The 21997-nt window shown below is 37.8% G+C and overlaps 1 protein-coding gene across 1 annotated transcript in view; it reads right to left on the minus strand.

The window, feature by feature from the left end:
- The window catches only part of BRAF (B-Raf proto-oncogene, serine/threonine kinase), a 77623-nt gene that overhangs the window by 4860 nt on the left and 50766 nt on the right, over positions 1-21997 (minus strand). Inside the window, exons 8-18 of the mRNA XM_066319706.1 lie at positions 19551-19710; positions 17975-18011; positions 13631-13767; positions 12825-12942; positions 12054-12138; positions 10411-10587; positions 9217-9263; positions 8523-8641; positions 7646-7777; positions 4869-5003; positions 3864-4017 (exon numbers count right to left, since the gene is read on the minus strand). Coding sequence (XP_066175803.1) covers positions 3864-4017; positions 4869-5003; positions 7646-7777; positions 8523-8641; positions 9217-9263; positions 10411-10587; positions 12054-12138; positions 12825-12942; positions 13631-13767; positions 17975-18011; positions 19551-19710 — 1301 coding nt within the window. The remainder of the gene's footprint in view (positions 1-3863; positions 4018-4868; positions 5004-7645; positions 7778-8522; positions 8642-9216; positions 9264-10410; positions 10588-12053; positions 12139-12824; positions 12943-13630; positions 13768-17974; positions 18012-19550; positions 19711-21997) is intronic.

The following is a 21997-nucleotide window of genomic DNA, read 5'->3' on the forward strand; positions in this document are numbered from 1 at the left end:
TCTTAAGTGACATTTATGCTTAGCTACCTCTTTCAAAACATGCTAGATTAAATTTGTTTTTCAGTCTGCCATTCTAAACTGGTGATTAAAGATCAATTTATAAAAATTGAGATTGCTCCCTCATTACTCATCTTGTCCTTCTGCCTATTTCTGGTGATAATTCAGATTTCAATAGTCATATAGGGATTTAACCAAAAAACCCGAGCTTTTAATTGGGAAAGAGCAATGGAAAAACAGGACCAGAAGTAAAGAATTATTTGAGATAGAATGGTAGCTTTAAAAAGGTAATTTTCAGACTTCCCTACCATTTAAACAAAACCTTAGCAAGCACATTTTCTTTGACAAGCTAATGCTAAATCTCCCCTTTCAAAATTCCAGTGTTAATCTGATCCCAAATCAACAGGAGACCAAAATAGGTAACACGGTCATCTAAAAAGGGGATTATGTTGGTTGAACATGTATGAAATGCAGTTGCCAGTAACAGCTTTCCTTAGGTGAGGTATGTACATGACTATACCTACCCACATCAACCTATGAAATCGCATGCTTAGCAACTTGCCACAAGAAAAAAACCCCGGATATTTATACTCATTGTGAGCCAAACATCTGAGGTGCTTTTTTATCAGGCAGAACTGCAGGTATTTGCTTTGACTGGTAGCAAAGCGATTTCTTTCCAAAGGATTGATAGCATTGAAAATATACACTTCTTACAAACACCTTTCAAGTGAGCTACTAGTCTTTTCATGCTCATCTCATGCAGAGCAAGTGAAACTATTTTAAATGCACACTTTCAAACAACCTGTACTAAAAAGATGATCAAGATCTTTCATGCTGCCTCCAAACAATGTATTATAAAGGCATGTTCTGAATGAATCCGCTGCCCCCAATTCCTAGAAGGATTTAAGATGCAACTACCATTCTGTACTCTCACAAATTTGTAAGCTACCCGAATTCATGAGATTACTATGATGTGGGATATACACATCATCTTGACTGTACTTCTTATCCTAGATAGAAGGGGTAGATGGCATGTTTCTCACAACAATCATAAGGAGAAGAATGGTTCCCTTCAGGGCCTGTGCCAGCCTTATCTACTGAAGTAGAGACTGACTGATTAATCGCAGGGAAACACCAGATTCCAACATCTTGCCTGGTTTACGTTCACAGACACAGAAAAAAAAAGGAGGTAGTTTTCAGTTGGATCTTGTGCAGATCTTTTGTATGGATACTATCCACTGGCTAAGTAAAAATTTGGAACATGTTGAAGGTACCAAGATGAATTTGGTTTCTGTACTGATACATAGGGAAGTAAAATAAAAAGGAATCTCACCTAGTATAAATTACTCCTCCAGAAAAACCTGGGATCCTAAAGGCACATTTTCTGAACCAACAGGTATCTGTTTCTAAACAATATAGCTGAGCTGCCTGCACCTTTGAGAACCCTGACCCAAATCCACAGGTGTAGTTAGACACCTTCATCCCACAGATACTCCTAAATCTCATTGAAGCAATTAGAACTTATAGAAATGAGACCTCTAAATGCCTCTCTGTCAGATAAAGTTAATGATCCACCAAACAGCCTCCTTTTAGGCTTCATAAAATGTTTAGTGAAAAGCTAAAATCACATTATGGCCATGGAACCCAAAATGCTCAGTAAGAACAGGTGACACAGGAAAAAATGCACTGCCCATACAGCAGGAAATGGGGCCAAATGTGTCTAAAGATGGCAGCACTTCCCCCCAAGAACTGTGGCTCCCATAGCACAGATGAACAATCCCAAGAACAAGAAGGATAACACTAGCCCAAGGATTAACTGGTTTGAACTGACTTGGCAGACCTGAACAAGAATAAGCCTGGGCAGGGCAATGGTGATTGTTCTGCACTCTCTGCAACTCCCTGTTGTGGGTAAGACTTTTCTGTGTGGGATGCTCCATTTCTACATTCTGCAGGAGACCCAATAGCATCCTCTTGCTCGCTACTGAATACCATACTCTACAGCTTTGGAAACATTCCTCATCACTGCTAGGACAGATACATAAAATAAAAAACGGGAGAGGAAAACAACACTTAAGTCCTGTTTTCATTTTAAGATAAGCCTGCCAAAATGAGGTGAAGCTACCAGGAAGATGGGAAACAGATTTTCTAAAACAATAACAACTTTTGTCCTCTAACTATTTCCATAGACAGATTTCAACAGCTAAATTTTCTTGACTAAGAAAAGGAGAGAAGTTAGTTCCCAAACTATTCTAAAAGCAGAAGCCAAAAGGACCATTATAATCCATCCAGAAATTGTAAAAATTTCCTCTATCTCTTCAAGCTCTCTAAATCTGCCTCCCAATTTAAAAGGCTCAGTTGCCAGACAGCAGTAGACCAAAACATTTTGGAATTCCTGATCTATTTCAAAAACATACTGCTCTCCAAGAATACCTAAATCAGAAACCACTAGGAACTCCTGGCCCTTAAAGTCCTAACAAGCAGCAATAGCTTGTTTCCAATGGAGAGTAATCAGTGAAAACTAACAGTTCAGCAGTTTAAACCAAGTAAAACCACATAACTCATCTCAAAACATACAAGAACACTGTCTGTACATCTTGTTTTAATCTGACATTAAAGACTGATATAACCTGAACCACTACTTTGATGCACTTGTTCCAGAGCAACGCTACAGAGAAAAATACAGTCTCCAAAATGAGCTGGCAGGATTTTGGTACAGTGTCTAACTTTCTCAGTTAGATATCTAGTCCAACTGCTTCACTTCTGCCTAGTCAAACTAGCAGCTTTTACATGGAAGTGAAAAAAATCAATTTGTCACTGAAGAGAAGCATGTTCAGTGTATTCTTAACAATATTAAAATAATTAACACGTTTCATCTTAACAAAATCCGTGGTATAACACTGATTTCCATGAACAAAACTGCTTTTTCAAATCTTCTTTTCCTATTACGGGTGTTAGCAGCATTTTTCCTCTTAAAGCATTTGGTCATGCTTGAGATTTAAAATGTTTTTATAAATTTTGAAATCCGTCCTAATTGAAGGATACAGGCACCATTACCAGTAATAGCCTTGTAGCTTGGTAAAAGCAGATTCAGAATCTGCTCTGTGTTGCATTGTAAGAGAACATTTGGACATGGTGTAAACTATATCAGGTCAGAATATTTAGAAAAAAAATGTAACACAAAAAAGCTCCAACCCATTCACCACTCTTCTGCAGGAAGAGATGCTCCCTAAACAGTACTAATTTAAACGTCCACTTTCAAGACAAGAGTCACATGTTATTCAGGGCTTTCTTTGGATTCTGTGTTGTATCTGCTCACTTCTGCTGACCACGATAAAGTTTTGACTGTGTTCAGCCTTGAAGGTAAGTTTATCTTTCCAAGAGTTTCCCACATGAATACCATCACTAAATGAAGAATCTAAAGCTTATTGCTCAAGTATAATGACCTCAAATGAAGTAAAAAACCCAAAGCCCCCAAAACAACAGACCACCACAACTTGAGTAGATGCATATCAAATACACTCCTGAGTAACTAACTCCAATCAATAAACTAGGCAAAAATGACACCTGATGACCTTAAGAAGATTTTTGCTTGTTTTGAAGTGACTTTTCCCATGTCTCTTAAAAGTGACATTACAGTCCTTCTTGTGCCAGTTGTCCTGTTCCCAGGGCACTAGTTACCAACACAGACTCTGTGCTGGGAGCATTCAATGCCCAGTGTTAGGAAGTGAGTCTTTGTTCCCTCAGTGAACCTTACAATTGGAGCTGGTAGGAACTGAGAACAAACACCTTGCACTCACAGGACACACCAGCACACAGACACACAGGCACATGCCTTCACATTTTGTTTCAGTGCACTGGAAACCCACCGTATCCCCCTGCTTGGATGGGTGTTTTTGGAGAAGCACAAGCATATAGACTAAAATCCTCTGTCTGGAAGCCAGCCCGGTTCAACGAGGGCTCAGATGCACTGCGGTGAATTTTTGGCAATGACCGGGCCAGAAGCTCAATGGAGGCAAGAATCTAAAACCACAAAAAATAAGTGATCAAAACTATTGTTCCAAAGCTGTAACACTCTCTTAAAACCAAAGGCACAATATCAATTAACTACAGAAAAATATTTAAACACATAGTAAAAAAAGGATTTTTAAAATATAGCTTAGTGCACTGCACTTATGATGTTTATATCCTAAGGAAGTTGAAAAGAATAGTTTGGGGATTTCCCCTTTTTAAAGGCATATTGATTCCTTCCAAGCACAGTGAAAACACTTGCTTTTTATTGGGCTCCTTGTCTATGCCATAGTACCTGTACCTGCTGCCATGGCTGCAAACAAACCCAGCTCTGCCAGCATTTTGCTTAACAACATTGACCAAAAAGTCAGCAGGGGGAGCTCCTTATCTTTTGAAAACGATTTGGTTACACTCAAAACAGAGAAACTCAGATTTCTGCCCTACTGCCCCCTCAAGCTTTTTGAACCCAAACCTTCCTCAGCAGGCACGATACAAATCAAGTTCGTTGGCAAAAATATCCATTTCCCTTCATGAAGCTTGGGGAGAGCAAGGAGGGCAGTGCAAACACTTCTGAGCACATACACCAAGTACTAATTTGTGTGCCTAACTGTGACTATTACGTTCATTAGCTCCCAGGTGAAACTTTCTCCAACATGTAAATACTTTCCCAAATACACTGGTCATTTTAATACCTGCGTTTTGAAATTACAATGAGCATTTCTAATTAAACAGAACTAATCTGTTACTGAATCAGGTGTCTTATGAATCCTGCCATAGCACTAATCAAAAAAATTTGCAACTGTCCAGTGAGTTGCCAACTTTGAATTGTAAAGTCTGTTGAGAGTTAGAGGAGCATTCCTCACCTGTGGAAAAAGGGGTCTCTCATCTCTTTTCTTTTTTAAGCATTCTGCCATTAGTCTCTTCATAGCTTTTGGACAGTTGCTCCGTACTTTGCTGAGGTCTGGAGATAGGTATCCTCGTCCCACCATGAAAATTATCTTTATTTAAGGGGAAAAAAGATGAAAGAGGAAGAAGCTGAGCTGGTAAAATCAACAGTAACAGAAGGTGAATATTTTGCTAGACTATTTTGGTTGCAGCAGCAAGGTTTCTGCTCCCAGGAAACATTATCTGGTATTGAAATTGACAAATTTCTAATAGTAATGCTTGCTAACCTATTCAGTACAGAGAAAAAATTAGATCTTTCCTCCTCCTCAGAGAGATTTTTGTGAAGCTTGAACACTAGTAAATGGTTACCATTTATAGCAATAACCATCTAAGAAATGGTTCTTCAGTGTCAAAAACTGACAAAAACAAGAACAAGCAACCCTGTGGCAGAACAGAATGCCTAAAAATAAATATTTTGTAAAAAGAAATATTCTGTTTTATATTACAAATCAACAACAACTTCACACTGAAAGGTATTTTAAGAAACACATGGTCTTTGAATATTAAAACCCTTTACCTTCTGAGAATTGATTCTATCACAGATTTTTCCAACACAAAAGCTTATTCTTGACATCTGACCACCTCCCCCACTCTGACAAAAAAAAAAAAAAGCCCTCAAAAGAAAAAGGGAAACTGCCTCTTCTCTATACAAGAGGAGACAGACAGGCTTGGTATTTTTACACTAATTATTTCAACATGGAAGGCTTTCTTTCCCCCTAAGGCTAAAACTTAAGCATAAAACAAAGTAAATTGATAGGAATCAGAAAAAAACATAAATATGGTTAATCATCTCTTGTATATATAAAAAAACATCAAACATCATCATTTCAAGCCAAGGTCAATTGCAACGTGGTTTGAGTAGTGCAGTAACACTGACACTAAGAAGCCCTTCCAAACCAGCTAATCGAAGATCCATTCATACTGCAGCAGTAATCACTGCCTTTTTTGAGTACTCAGACAACTCAGCAGGTGTATCACACCTTCCCTCTAATGAAGTGTCAGTATTTCATATCTTGACACTGGGGGGAAAAAAAAACCCAACAGAAAACCCTCACATCTCAAGCATGCCATACATGTTATTTATACTAACACAATCCTGGTCCTTTTTTAACTTTCTGCTTTAGTCACATCTGTGTTGGCATCAAGGAGGAACAGAAAACTCCCATATGGTTTCTTTAGAAATCCCCATGTGCCAGAGCAGGATTTCATAGTAGAGACTTGTGTACTGCTTCCCTTACCTCTGCTGCAATCAGACTTACCATTATCTAGCAGTTAGTATTTTCTAAATAATTGCACAAGTTGAAATTACTCAAAATTCGTTACTATTTATGTTTCAAATAGTTTCATTATAAATAGTAAAGGTGCTAATCTATTGTTTTAGACTAGAGAAAAGAGACTATCACTACAAGAACAGTCTAGAAAAATCTCTTACAGTGAGAGAAACACTCTCAGGTACAACAAGACTGACATTTTGCTCACTAACAATCTTGGTTATGTCATAGTAGCTGATGCAGATGCACCAGAGAGTGAGGAATATTTACAACTTCTTATATAATAGACAAGGAGTGACAAAACTTAAGATATTAGCTCATATATGTTGGCTTGGTTTGCTTTTTAAAATTTGTTCCAGCTCTTCATTGTAAGCACCCACATCACGGGGTTCATCTTTCAGATCTCAAAAGCTAAAAGCTAAACAAGGCCAGATACTGTCTTTAGAAGGCTGGATCCATCTGGCCAGGAATCCAGACATTTACCTTCTCCCAAAAGGCAGAACCAAAATTACAAAGGAAAAAAAAAACCTAAAAAGGAGTCATTCCAAATTTGATGAATTGGGATGAAGTGTTCTGGCAGATATGGAAGCAGCCTTATAAAACGGCATTCACAGATGAACGTTGCTATGGTTTCAATTCTCAAGTACTGACAGTGAAAAAACAAGGGATGAGGACACAACCAACAAATACATCACTGCTCAGACACAGAATAGTTTACACCGAAGATCTTGATGCATAAATACTATTTTCAGGTTAGACAGAAATAATAATCAGGTACGCCTTCCCAAACAGGCCTATCCTGTGGAGACATATTACCCTGCATACCCCGCAGTGTATGGGATCATTAAGACTTATGGAATATTTGTTCACAATCAAGTAATCTTCTTGCAGGATCCCCAGACTCTGGAAAGTTATATAGTCCAACAAGCAGGAGTTGAGAAATGCTGATACCCTGCGATTCAGTTAGATGGTGCATGCTCTCTCAAAATTGAAATCAATATAAAACATTCAGCGACTGCTCTTCTGTTTTGTCACTCCTGTAGCTGCACTATTTATTAGTCACTGCAAGTGGAGGGGCGGGGGGAACAAGAAGAATAATTGAACACATATATGGGGGATCATTTCGCCTTTGCAGAACTATTCTAAACTAGATTACTATTAAGTAATCTGCTCTCTCCCTAATAAGTATCCTGGCAACCAGTTCAGAAGCTGAAAATCTATATTTAAAATAAAAAGAACACAAAAAATACCTCAAGAGAAGTAAATTGTTGGCATGTGGCTAAGGTAGCTCTAGAAAATGAAGAAATGTCATCTCACAGCATCAGAATCAGAAACATCAAACACAGAACATCAGGAAGTTCACCACCCATGGCTGAATCCATCTGTTTCAGACCACACTTGACTAAATCAGTGCCTCCCCTTACCTGGTCCCTGTTGTTGATGTTGGAGTATGGCAACTGTCCCGTCATCAGTTCATAGAGAACAATCCCAAACGCGTATACATCCGACTGAAAACTATACGGGTTTTTATCTTGCATCCTAATAACTTCTGGTGCCTGTATCAGAGAAGGCCAGAAAGAGTTTTTATTTCTCTACATTGTGCTGCACCTCACCTACCAGCAACAAAACATGGACTCGCTCCAGGGCACAGGTGCAAGGCCCACTCTTGCCTTCAGGTGTTACTGGGTCCTAATATAGAGTGGATGCTGATATGAATCTCAAAATTCATTGCTTCATTTCAGCTTGGTGATCCCTTTTATTCCTCTATGACAGAGCAAAATGACCTTGGCCAGGTTGAAAAGGTATTTGGAAACCAGAATTCTAATGGACACTGAAAATAATGCCAGCTAACAGAGCTTTAAGTTTTTCCAGGGAGAAAAGGAGGGAATGGAGCTGCATGTGAGATTGCAGTACAAACCAACTCTTCTTGAATCCATAAAACTTAGGAGCATGTTACTTTTTGCTGACATATTTCCTCTACTCTTTTGCAGGATGTTTTGCAAGGCTTTTCTCACCTTCTCCTCAACCCTAGATTAACAATACTCATTTTCCTCAGCCACCATTTTCATTTTAGTATAAACCTCAAAATAAAAGATGGAGACACTAAAGTTTTTCTGCTGACTACTGGAAAACACATGCTTAAAGATGAATTGAAAAACATTCATTTCCTACTTCATATCACTGCTTGTCTTTTCCAGCTTAAGCCAGCTTTTATATGTTAGTGTGTCAGAGGGATAGGAGTAGGAAGTTTGGCCAAAGGTAAATTTGTTGAAACAAGCTCACCACTTCCCCCTTGCTTACCATCCATAGAATGGAGCCAGACAACTGTTCAAACTGTTGGGACCCACTCCATCGTGATTTCACTGTAGCTAGACCAAAATCACCTATTTTTACTGTGAGGTCTTCATGAAGAAAAATATCTAAGGGAGGAATGTTAAGGGAAAACAGACAAGCAGTGCTGCCCCTGTCCTGAAAGAACAAAAAACACCTACAAATTTGCAACATGAACATGACAGTTTCAACCGTTCACCATCACTGAGGAAGGTTTCCACATGACACAGGTTTTAAGCAGCAGCACGGTGAATGATGGTATGTAAGGGTTACATAAGTAATGCCTGGGCCAGAGCTGAACAGACCATGGCCAGGTGGCTTTCATGAAGTGCCAAGTATGAGAAAAGCTAAAAATATTCCATGAGCCAACTCACATAATCTTTGATTACATGAAGAGACCGAAGGATGCAAAAAGCTTTGTGATACCAATTAAAACTCGTTATGTTATTGCAATCAAATCAAAAGACACAGCAAGCATCTCCTATTTTGTTATTAGTGATATTACCCCTTCTCAGTGAAATTTTTATTTGGCAAATATTCACACATGAACAGCTTTTTACATCAGTAAGTTAATTTCTGGCAGAAAAGTCCCTGAAACAACAAACAAACAAAAAACGCCAGGAAGGCTTTCACTTTCCAAAATTACATCTCTGGGAAAGGATACTATTACTCTTGAGGTCTCTGTGGATGATTGACTTGGCATGCAAATAACTGAAAAGGAATATCACAGATCAGGTGGGTTAGATAATACATCACCAATTAACAATTGAAAATTCACTACAGTACGGAAACAAATTCTGTCAACATTCAAACTGCACATTTATGCAGGCAGTAAAACTTGAGTTACCCATGACAGTTTCTGCAACATTCACAGGAAAAAATAAAATAAAGCTTAGACTTCCAGCTTAAATCTGATGCTACTGATGAATAACAATTATGCTCCAACTTCTGTTTATCAATTCTAACTCAATATTCAAAGTAAAAAAACTTCAGTAATTTTTTCCATACAATTCCATGCTCAAGGTTCTGCCTCCCAGCCTTAATGGGGACCGTCAAGACTTTGTGAGCTAGTCAGAGCTTTAGATATGGTTTTTCTAAATTGCAGGAGCTAAATGTGCTTCCCAATCTCAGCATGTACTCGGGCACACTGACTTGCTTTTTAGTAGAGGAGTGGAAAAAAGATCTCCTGATTGCAGCCTGGATAAACAGATGGCAGGGAACACAGAGGGAAGTACTTGCCCCACAGCAGATACAGCCTGAATTAGTCTCCCATGGCTCTTTGTTTAGTCAATGAGATTGGCACAAAACTGCTGGAAAAGCCCCAATTTGTGTCTCTGCTTTGAATCATGTTCACAAAACAGCTTCTGCATCTCCCCTACCTACAGATGGAGCCTGGGGAGATGCACAGACTAACAGAAGGCTAAGGGTGGTTGCTGCGAACACCTCCACGCCTCTTGACTGAAAATGTAATGGAATACCGAGTTGAAAAATGGCACAATGAACTGCAATAATCATAGTGGTTTTTCAGCTGAAGTGTGATTTGTCTGGTCTTACAGTGCTATGATTTTGACATACAATATTTCACTAGTTTGGTAAATTCTAACTCGATGGCCCTCTGTAGGAGTAAGGATTATTTACAATCCTTAGAACAAAATAGGTATGTTCTCTTCAGATGTTGAAACGTGCTATTCAGAGAGCTCTGATACTTTCACCAGATGCTTTGATGATTGAAATAGGACCCTGGGCTCAGCAAAGTGAGCAGAGAGCTGGCCTTATTTGCCTATGTCAGCCAGAGTGCGAAGGGGATAAGTAAACATGGTTCCAGTGCTCATTCGCAGACAAGTAATTCAATACTTACTCCATGCCTTGAGCAGTCTGTCGTGCAATATCAATTAGCTTGATCATTTCAAATTTGGTCTCAATGATGTGTAGATGGTGATACAAACTGGACCCTTCACACCATTGTGTAACAATAGCCAACTGGGGTTTTGTTGAATAACCCATGAAAAGCAGGATATTCACATGTCGTGTTTTCCTGTTTACAAAAAAAGTAAGAATCAGGAGGAAATCGGATCAGGAAATAAGGAAAATGCAGGCAGATCTATCACAGTCTACATACATACTTCCAAACAGAAGGTGTAGGGTCAATCTCAACTCTTACTATGATAACATCATAACCTCTTGCTAGATTAATTTAATGAATTATTCCTCAAGTTAGCCTTTCTTATCATACTGACATGGAGTAACTAGTCTGGGGTAAGTGAAAAATGACAGAACTCTTTCATGTTTTCTTATATTAAAAAATTAACATGGGATCCCAGTGTGTGAGCCTTTGTCCTTGCAGCAATGTAGACTAGGACAGTTCTATGCTATGTGACTGTGCCTTTTTCACATTGAAGAATTTGTCAAGTGAAGCTGAGAGTAACTGCTGAGGAAACAAAAAAATAAACAGTTTCTTGCAAATCCTACCACAAATCTAAGTAATGATGAATCATAAGGGAGAAGGCACAAGTATGGATAAATCTGCCTTGTCTGGGTCAAAGGATAGGACAAGTGATTATGTTCTGAAACAAACAAACAAACAGGCTTGGGTCCATCTATGGGACTACCAGCAGAAAGCTGGACTAAGATGCTTGATTTCATTAAGTTCTACCAGAATTCTGTCAAGAAAATTATGTGATACCCAAAGTAGCACACCCCAGAAAGCCTCTACTTCCACAAATACGAGGTTAGAGTTTTTGGAACTAACATTTTCCTAGGGTAAAAAGCTGACCACTCCCTTTTACCACGTAGCTTATTTGGGATGTTTCTGTGGCATAGGTGCTCAGCTGAACATGTCAGGTTTCCAGGGACAAAACCCTTCTTGCTATTTTGCTTCTTAAAACAGAATTATGCTTCACACTGCTCAAGACTGTACTTTGATGTAAATGTATTGTTTCTTCACAACATATATTCTACCATATCATGCTGATGGATCTTCTTTTAAGAGCTGAACCTAAACCTAAACCAAATACCTCCTCTGAGACAGCAGAAGCAGTACACATGAGAAAAGGAAATCAAGAAATGACCTTATGAGAATTACATATGAAAACAAACCTCAGAGAAATGAAAGTTACTGAACAGAAACTATTAAACAACAGATAATGTGGGCAGGACTGTAGCTGAAAACCCAATCATTAGTCATGCTCTCCTTCAATTTCAAAATGTGAATGAGAGGAGAGAAGAGAAAGGCCTACAGCTCACACTTAGGCTTGACTGTGCCCTGGGGTAGTACATTAGCAAAAACTAGTTCTGAGTGTTTGGACATATATGTGTCATATATATATTGACAACACAGGTGTGCAGACAAACACATATAGTGGGTACAAAGAAGTATTTTTAAATGGTTATTTTATCATCATGTAGGAGTGAGACCAGTGTGTTCTAATGGAGATCTAAAATCCAGTGATTAATGAAGCACAAATCTACATATGCTATTTCATGCCACTAAAATATTCTTACCTGAGCACTCCTACTTCATTTTTGAAAGCCTGTAATTGTTGAGGTGTGGGTGCCGTAACATTCAACATTTTCACTGCCACATCACCTTTAAAACAGCAATTTTTAGTAAGTGCCATTGATACATATTTCTCTCTTGAGAAAATGCTACACAGAGCATCAGAAGTTTGGGGATACACTGTTTTTTTAGTTTACATGAAAGAAATCACTACAATTTTAAAGTAAGACAATATTCAGTAAAATGTAGAAATACTGTTCTTTACTCTGAGAAATCACAGCCAGGCCAAAGCTATTAAAAATACACATCTGAAATCCTCATTCATCAAGATGGATATTTCTGCCTTTGTAATGTTCCATCTTCACTCTAATAATTTCTCAGTTCAGAAGAATATGCAAGAACTGACTTTTGAAACATAAAGAAATTCTTATACTAGTTACTTAGCACACTACTTATTAATTTAAAAACCGTATTTACTGCTCTTCACTGCACTTTCCCTATTATGTCCACATCTCTCTTGTTCTGAGGAGCCAAGAATTAGACCCAGCATTCCAGGTGTGGCCTCACCAGTGCTGAGGAGAACTGCCTCCCTGAATCTTCTGGCACTGCCTACAGCAGCCCAGGAGCCCCATCCTCCCTCTGTGTGGCACGGGCTGTCTCCCGTTCAGCCATCACAATCCTAGGTGTGTTTGTGGGAAACTGCTGTGCAGCTGGGTGTGCCCTGGCAGGCACTGTGACCTCCTCAAGAACAGCTGTTTGCCATGAAGGCCACATACCATGCCACTTTCCTTTGTAGACTGTTCCAAATGATCCAGATCCTATCCTTTGTCCAACTGTGATCTGTCCATCCGGTATCTCCCAATCATCACTTGAATCCCGTCGACCAAGAGTTTTCTTTATATATGTGCAAAAGTAATAAAAAGGAAGAAAACAAGTGCATTAACGTCTCTGGAAACAGCTCCTTTGTTAAAAATTTCTCACCACCATTTCCCATCACTAATGTCCTAAAAAGATGTTCTTTTTGAGATGTGGTCTTTGGACTTTCCAAGTTAGCTCTACACAAAAATAGGTATGGCAAATTATTATCTGGTATGAAACATTTGCAACAGCTTTCTGGCAGTGTTAAAACCAGAAAATACTAAGAAATGCTTATCAAAAAAACAGTAGTATTTGATTTTAAATTCTTAATCATATTACTAAACTGTGAATTTAAAAAATGGATGTTTTTACACTTTCCTGTATTGTTACATAAAAATTTACTACATACATTTGTTACTTTCATCAAAGTTTATAAATCATGGTGGGAAAAGTTAAGATGTTATATGAAGGGAATGTGGCATTACAATATGAGGCACACCAGTAAAAGTGAGTTCAGTCAATTATTTAAATTCTTTATATATCAGTCCCACAATTAATTACTGGTTTAAAGTAGTTATCCCACTCTATTATTTATTGGCTTTGAGTCTTTGATCATTGCCATATTTGTCTTCAAAATAATTGAGAAAACTTGGATGAAAGAAAAGTGAGAGGAATATGGTTGTGTAGTATTTCTACAAAAGAAAACAGCTGCTCTTTCCCTTACCATTCTGTTTCTGTCTTCTGAGGATGAGGATGATTTCCTTTCCCGTTGGGGTCCTGGTGATTTCTGTAACGCTTTCACATTGGTTAGTGACCCAGGCAAAGAAGCGGGAGGTGTTGCAGACAAGCCTGCAGCTGAGCCTGAATTTCAGAAATAGGATAGTTTTATCTGTAAGAATCCAGCTTACAAGAATGTGTTGATATTAGGTGCAAGAACTGCGTTTAAGATGCAGTATCTCTAAACATCAGTGTGAATGTTAAGAGAGAACAAACATATACAGGAATACTGTCCTGATATCAAACTAGTGCTCAAGTCTCAGATTTCAGAAGAGACCAGTCTATAACAAACATCCATGTATAGATACTTCCCAGTCTCTTATTCATGAATTAACAAAAGGACAATTCCTTTTTAAGTAAGAAAAAAATACTTGAAAATGTATTTTAAAAATTCCATTAGTTTCTTTAAGAAGAACAGTAGCATTCTAGTTAGCAGCATCTACCTCTAATATTTCTTGTAGCTAAGCTTTTTGGAACCCAACAAATAGCTGAACTATTTGTTCAGCTTTGGAATCAAAATAGACTAAATGCAAGTAATTGAAATGTTTTCTGGTTGAGTCTCCAAGTGCCACCTGAACATCATTTGGCTGTTTTAAAGCTATCTGTTAGCAGAGAATTATTATTTTAAAATAAATATTAGACTTCAGAAAGGATTAAAAAAGAACAAGTTACCTATTTGAAGCATGTTCTAGGAAACACAAAAAGAACAGTATGTCTGTAGCCTGTAGGTTATCTAAACAAATCTATGCAGAAAAATGTTACTAAGAGAGCTGTTTCAGAGCCCCAGTGGCCCTTTTCAAATAGAGCACCTCACCTAGACACTGCTTTTTAAAATACATCACAATTATTCCTAACAAGGTTATGCTGACCCTTCCAATGCAAAGGACATAAAATAGGGTCAACTGTTAATTAAATTCATGCTGCTTTGCTAAACAATGTACGTCATTGAACAAGACCTCTAATATTCCACTGCTTTCTCTCACATCAGTGCTCTGGGAAGTAGGGGAAGACAATACTATTCCTCATATTCTCTTAGAAGCTCCCCTCTTCAGCAAAAAGTGTCTTCTAAAGGCAACTAGACTTCAACAACTGACTTTGTGGCACTTAAAACTGTTGCTTAAATTCAGTCACTTAGTGCTAGTTTATCAGACTATATGTATCCATCACTACAGTCATTAAGCTAAAAGCTATACACTTGGAAGTGGATGCATAAAATAACATACCAACAGATACAAAATCGGACACAGCATCTGTAAACTCTGTACTAGAGCAACAATTATGATGGATATTGGGCATCCTAACTACATTTATAAGCAGCTGGAAGCCAATGGCCTGAAGGATGCACTTGTGTTCATATTACAGCCACTACACGGCTATTTATTTATTATATGATTCATCTGAAATCAAACGTACATGGAATTAAATGTATGATGTTCCCAGAACACAAGCAATTTCCTGAAAGTTTACTGGGCTATGGATTTTCTCTGCAATAGCAAAGATCTGGGATGCATTTTCTTTGAGATAACTACAATCTCCTATTTAAATTTTAATACTGCAGTATGGGAACACTAGCACAATATTCACCCTTCACCAAAAATGCTTACAGCACATGGCAGAACACTGTAGTTAATCTGTTCATAATAATACCAGATGGCCTGTTTTCCAAGTTAATACAGTAGAATACTTCAGATAATGCTGGATTTAAGTCAATAGCTTGGACTCTGAAGCCATATCTAACATATTTGATTCTGTAGCCAGTTTGCTTGTTGGGAACACCTGTCTTCTTACAAAGACTTCTGGAAGATCTTTACAAGTTCAAAAGGTGAACTGCTCTTGATATATTCTGAAACAAAAGTCTTTGAAACAGCCAAGATGGTAGCATTTGAAAACCATACAACATGCACTGAACTAACCATTTCTGCACGTATTACGTCGAGACACAAGTACAGACATTTCATGCTATTACTCAATAATTGGTTTCTCCAGCATACAAAATCCCACAGAGGTTTGTGGTTTTTTTTTTTTTTTTTTTTTTTTTTTTTTTTTTTTTTTTTAAATTTTGTGCAATACAACAGATCCATTGACAGCTTAAGGCCTGAATTACCCCCACGGTCAATGACATGAAAATCTAAGTGTCTCATCTTACACAGTAAATACTGCTTCAGTCAAATTTACTAACTAAATAAAAACTACTAAAACCATCTAGAGCCCCGATGTGGTGTCAATAGCACATTGTCAAAATGAAGTATTTGTTGAAAGCTGACATGACACATTACTTGAAAAGCTTGAGACCTAACAAGATATCAATGGAAATGTTTGTAATTCACATTTGATTTCCTACATTGCTTTTCAAAACAAAAAATACTAAATATAGAAAGAAGACTGTTATAGCACTGAACTGACTTAAACTGAACAGTCAAGGAAATTCTAAGTTAAGGACATAATTTTATCTTCAAAATCACTGCAATGCGATCCAATGACCGTTGTTTAGAATAATTATGTTAAGGTCCACAGAAAAACCTTAACTATGAAATTCCTTGCTTTTGAGGATTTAAGTCAGACTTCATTTATCATAATTTTCAAGTGTGTAAAGGTGAAAGTGAGTATGTGTGAAAAGCACATTCAAAGCATTCCAGCCAGGCCAAGCAAAAAACAGAGGTGTTTTGATAAACTCACACACTTACATACACACGGTGTGAGGGTGAGGCACAAACAGCATCTGTGGTTTTACTTATTTTGTTTGGGTGAAAACAAGAAAGAAGAGCCCAACTACCTCTGAACACTGGGCCAGGCTCAAAATCAAACACTATTTCACTGGGGACAGAATGAAGGAGGGGACTGGGAGTCCGGGATTGGTATTTCCGAAGACAGCGCATCAGCTGGTTCAAAGGGGCTGTTAGAGAGAAAGAGACGTGCAGGCAGAGACAGAAAGACAGACACATAGAAGAAATGAAAGAAGTCATGGGAAATAACTAGGATGCTTTGACTCCTAATCATAGATTGATTCTGTACTTTGAAGGAAAAAAAGTCAATTCCCAAGAACACAGTTTCAGGACTGGAAATAGCCAATTGTTTTCAGATGCCAAGCAGACAGTTTATGATCAAAAGTTAAAACCAACATGATCGCACAACATTTAAATGTTGGACAAAATGGGCAAAACTCTGGGGAGCCACACCTATCAGCACATACAAAAATAGCTAGAACTGGCAACTTTCAATTAGTAGCTTGCAGGGTTAAAGGAAATTTCTTTTTTAAAAGTGCCTATTGCTGGCGTTATTAAAGACAGCTCCATTAAACACAACACATCCTACCAAATACCAGATTTGCATGGGAGAAACAAAGTCAGAGAAAGCCCACAGGACAAAACCTTTGAGACCAGGAAAGGGTGCACTATGGTAATTCAGACCCATACTTAAGGCTGAAGTAAGTTACAATTAGTAGGAGACAACTGTGTTACTGATTTGCAATTGGAAAAACTGTCATATGCCTGCCCTACTTAGTATTTCTCCATTTTCAATATTTCTGTTTTATTCTTATATTCATAGGAATAAATATAGCACATAAGAAGCCCTCTTCAGGACCTTGGAAACCAGTGGGAGAAGTGACTTAAGAGGCCCGTGCACAACACATGAAGAAAAACAAACCTCCTGGCACTAGTTCTGACTTAACTGTGAATTAGGGCACTGAGTTACTGAAGGAAACATAAAAAGACCTGGCTTCAGTGTAAGATCCTAATAATCTGTTTCCAGAAGTAGCACAGGCATGCAGTACAGCAAAGCAGCAACTTCAGCAGGGGTAGAGGGGGAGAAGAACTGGAGTACTTCAAGCTGCTTTAGGATGCAGCAGTTTATATGGAAGGCCCATCTACCACGATGGTTTTCACTGAAAACGCCTGTTGTTTCCATGGGTGAAAAGGTAACAACAGGCATAAAAATCTCTGGGAAGTTGTAGTGTATGTGTGCAGCCATGTGAATGAAGAAGAGTGTGTGTGCGTGAGTAAAAAACGTGGAAGTGCAAAGTAATTTTAAAACTAAAAAAAAAAAAAACCAAGATACTACTTAAAAACTTGTTCTCCTTCTGTCTCCCCCACTCCCAGAATGACCAGCAAATGACTTAAATTTTTGCGAAACAAATACTAAGTTCATGGAGAAGCAAATGTAAATTCACTTTTTTGTTCTAGTCATATTTTGCATTGTGGCTGTGTTTTGTAGAAGAAAGTAGGGTAACAGGAAGGGACAAAGCAGTTGTGTAATTAAATGTAACACAGTAGTTAGTTTTAATACTACTTACCTCCCTCTCCTCGTAAACTCTGGTCTCTAATCAAGTCCTATAAAAAATTAAAAAGCTGTGTTTAATTTAGACTGCTAAGTTTGAGAATTCACAGTGACATATGTTGCCCATGAAACAAAAGTGGTTTCCTACCCTGATGTACTAATGGCAATGACTCCAAAGAACTACTACACTACCCAAAATTAAGTTGCTTTAAAACAGCATCTTTCAGTAGTAAAATGAGATGCTTACAAGAAAATAATGATTTAAAAATGCAGTTGGTCAAAACACAGCAAAAAATACTGAGTCAAATGTTCCTGTTACAGTAACACAAATGATCTGAATTGTCCTATCACAACCTGGGACATAAATTTCCTGTACTGAGGTACATCAATCAAATGAATCCTCATTCGTTTCTTCTTGTAACAACACACCTGATTTGCATAGCCAGGACACTGTTCTTCTCAGAAATGACTAACTGCAGAAGGCTTTCTTCACTTCACTCTGTGAACTGAGACTATCTTTTGTAATGTGCCCAGACTAAAAGCAAACTACACTAAGGATTTTATTTTTTTTAACAGAAGTAGAAAACTCTAGCAGTTTCCTCCTTTATGTCCATTTTTACAATAAAGGGGTTTTTTTTGTTACACTGTTGTTATTTATTCCCTTCTTGTTCCATAATTTTATTTCTTCCTTTACACACCTGTGCTTTGCCAAAAGCACTAGTTATGCCTCAGCTGCACCACTGCCATATACCACATGCAAATGCCTCATAGGCACACTCTTAAAATTAATATTTCACCTTTCACTCAGCTCACATGCAAAACACATTTTGTGCCTCAGTGTTCAGGCAGATTTCTAGACTGCTCACCTGACAAATGACTAATGTCTAGAGAGCAGACTTAAGGGTAAAATACTAACTGTGTATTTTAGCAAAATTAGCAAAAGGCAACACCTCAAAAGGTCCTAACTGTCCTTATGGTAGTACCAACCATTATTATTAGTTACATTTCACCACCCAGAGATTTCAAAATTGTGGAAAAATTTTTAAGTGTAGCAGTTTCTGAACACTCCAAAGGAATGCTCAGAACAACACGTACTGAGCTCTTAAACTCTTAAGGAACTATCAGAATATGTGAACTCAGCTTAATTTAATTTTTTTGTTTCCTTCAATGCTAAAAATATTACTTGGAATACAAATACTAAAAAGTCTATCTTGCATAACAATGTGTTTAACACAGAATGGTTTGCAAGAGTGGTTACTAGCTACAACTAACAGCATGAGCCTTGGGACTAATGACAGGGAAAAAACCCAGTTGCTGGGGCAGAATGTTTCTTTGAAAATTACAAAGACAGGACTGGCAAAAGGCAGTTCTGCTTTTATAGTATAGATGATTTGTGTTCTTATGGCTCTCAATAGCAAAAAATAATCTATTAAAAAAAATGAAAAACGAAAGATCTTTGAAGATTCTGACAGTCCATCGAAGATTATCTTAGAAATATAGCATTTGTGTGAACACAGTAAATTTAACACACTGATATTCACAAGGAACACACCAAATCTACTATTCCTGACCTAACTGTTGGCAATACTTACATCAATATTGACTGGCTCGATTGTATTGATGTGGACGTTGGGAGCTGAAGAGGATCGGTCGCGTTGCCCAAATTGATTCCGATGGTCTTCATCTGCTGGTCGGAGGGGCTGTGGGATTGGAATGGATTTTGAAGGAGAAGGACTAGGGAGAATTGGTGGTCTGAGAAACAAAGTCAAGGAAAAAGAGGATTTAGGTCTACAAATGGCTTCAAACACTGCATAGTGGGTGTGGTAAGTCCTTTTCATTATTATTTGTTATAATACGTAACAAAAAAACTGATCTAAAGCCCTGAATAACAACAATTTATAATGAACGGTCTCTACTCCCCTATGATCAATTACAACAACTCTCTGTTGCATCAACTTCCTAATCACATGGCTATGAACTGTTCTGAGTTAAAACAAAGAAAACTCTACCATACCATACCAAATCAATAATAACAAATCCTGATCTGAAAACCTCATGCTGCCCAACATGCATTGCAGACAGCAAGAAACTCTGCAGTTTCCTCACCTCTGAGTCAATGCAATACATTTAATGGTAACCAATTGAGAACTAAAAATGCTTAACATCTCATATTAATGTTACAGTCAGAAAATGTCATAAACCAAAATGTATGGATGGGATTATTTTTTTGGCAAAGAAAGAGTGAAAATTACATCTGGTCATTCAACCTAATTGATTAATAATAATGTGTTATTGATACTAAAAATAACATGGCCAATGTATCATTGATACTAAAAATAAGCATATCACCTTTTAACCTCAACCTTTAAGAAACAACTTTGAATAGCACAACATTTCAAATGTTATTTACAGTGCTACAATGCAATAGGTTTGACTGAAAAGTGTTCAGAATACACAAACAAGCTTCCTGAAGAAATGCAAATGCTGCCAGTCATGAATATAGAAAATGTTTTTAATGATGGTATAATGAATTGAATATTTAAAAGACAAAACAACTAAACACTTGGGTTTTGTGTTTTTAAAAAGGAAGAAAGCGACTTCTTTGGTTATCCATTAATTTCGTTAAAGTCCAATAAACTGGCAATTATCTCTTACTCTAGTCAAGGTCAGTCATTGTTCAGCCTAATGATTCAATCTAATGGATATAAGGCAAAAGGCTAAGGAAAACATTTTACACCTTCAGCAAAGAAAACTTTATGTTAAAATGTACACGGTATCTGACAACAAGGTTTTTAAGAGCTGGTTACTTTTTTAAGTTCTAAAAGAGGAGTGGAGTCCTCCAGCCATTCAATGACTCGTGGATTAATTATTATGCCCACAAAGGCAATGTCCACAGGGAGAAGCTTCAACGATAAAACAGACAGGAGCATATAGCAGCAATAGGGCCTGATGCCACCTCCTGTAAGCAATGCTCCTTGGCCTCTTCAAAAACCTTTGGGGAAACTAACATTTTCAACAGGACATCTTGGCATTTTGTCAGAAACAGGTCTGCTTTATAGCCTACTATCCTACCTTTCATTAAAAAATTTATCCAGTTCGGCACTGCTTCCAGAACTCAGTGCTATCTGTATCCTAAGTACATCTTTTCCTTCTGGCCAACAATTTCACAATTGAAAATGTTAAAACAGAGTGCTTGTGAATTCATTCAAGTAACAGCCTACTAAGTCTTCCAATGAAATACCTGAATATGTTTGGGAAGTGGGGTAGAGAAGAAGAAGCAGGGGGTTTAACCTGCTTAACTTAAAAAAAAACAAGCAGTTATCTACTGTCACATGACAGAACACAGATATTGGGAAGATACTGGGAAGCAATGAACTGAAACTACCAATAGCCAAATCCTTGAGAAAGGGCCTTGAAAAACCCAGCATTTCAGAAGTCGTTCATAATTTCAGAACTATTTTTTAATGCAGTTGTATATACACATAAGGCATGAAGTTTCATTCACTGCTACCCAACTGCCTTCAGGTAAATACTGTAGATGAGGAAGTTTTCAAGTCATGAATGTTTTTCTAAGTAAATCGTACAACTAGAACACACATCAGGAGATGGGACACTGCACAGATCCAAATGCAGGACCTGATTGACACTTAAAGGCACTCTATTTTCATGTTAAGGTAAGCATGTCAAGAAAAAGTATTAGAAGTCTAAAAGGTGTCTCAATCAGGCCAGTACTGCCATTGGTGGGATAGATAACTCCCGCTTAAAGCTCCTGAGAGTTCTCAGGCAATGAGGAAATTAAGGGAAATATGTGACAACATGCATCAGAACATTGCACCAGGACTGACTGTGACATGCCATCTGAGCGCTGCCACATGACAAAACCAGAAACAATCAGATATTCTGTGATTATGAGTAAGCCAAGGAGAGAGAAAACCAGACTGAGGCAATATTGTTTCAATTACATCCTCCTTTGAGTCATAAATGGTCATCTGCTACTTCTGTATTTCTGTCACAGGTCATCATGTCGCTAACACAGATA

This window comes from Sylvia atricapilla, chromosome 5 (genome assembly GCF_009819655.1).
Source record: "Sylvia atricapilla isolate bSylAtr1 chromosome 5, bSylAtr1.pri, whole genome shotgun sequence".
NCBI classification, from domain to species: domain Eukaryota; kingdom Metazoa; phylum Chordata; class Aves; order Passeriformes; family Sylviidae; genus Sylvia; species Sylvia atricapilla.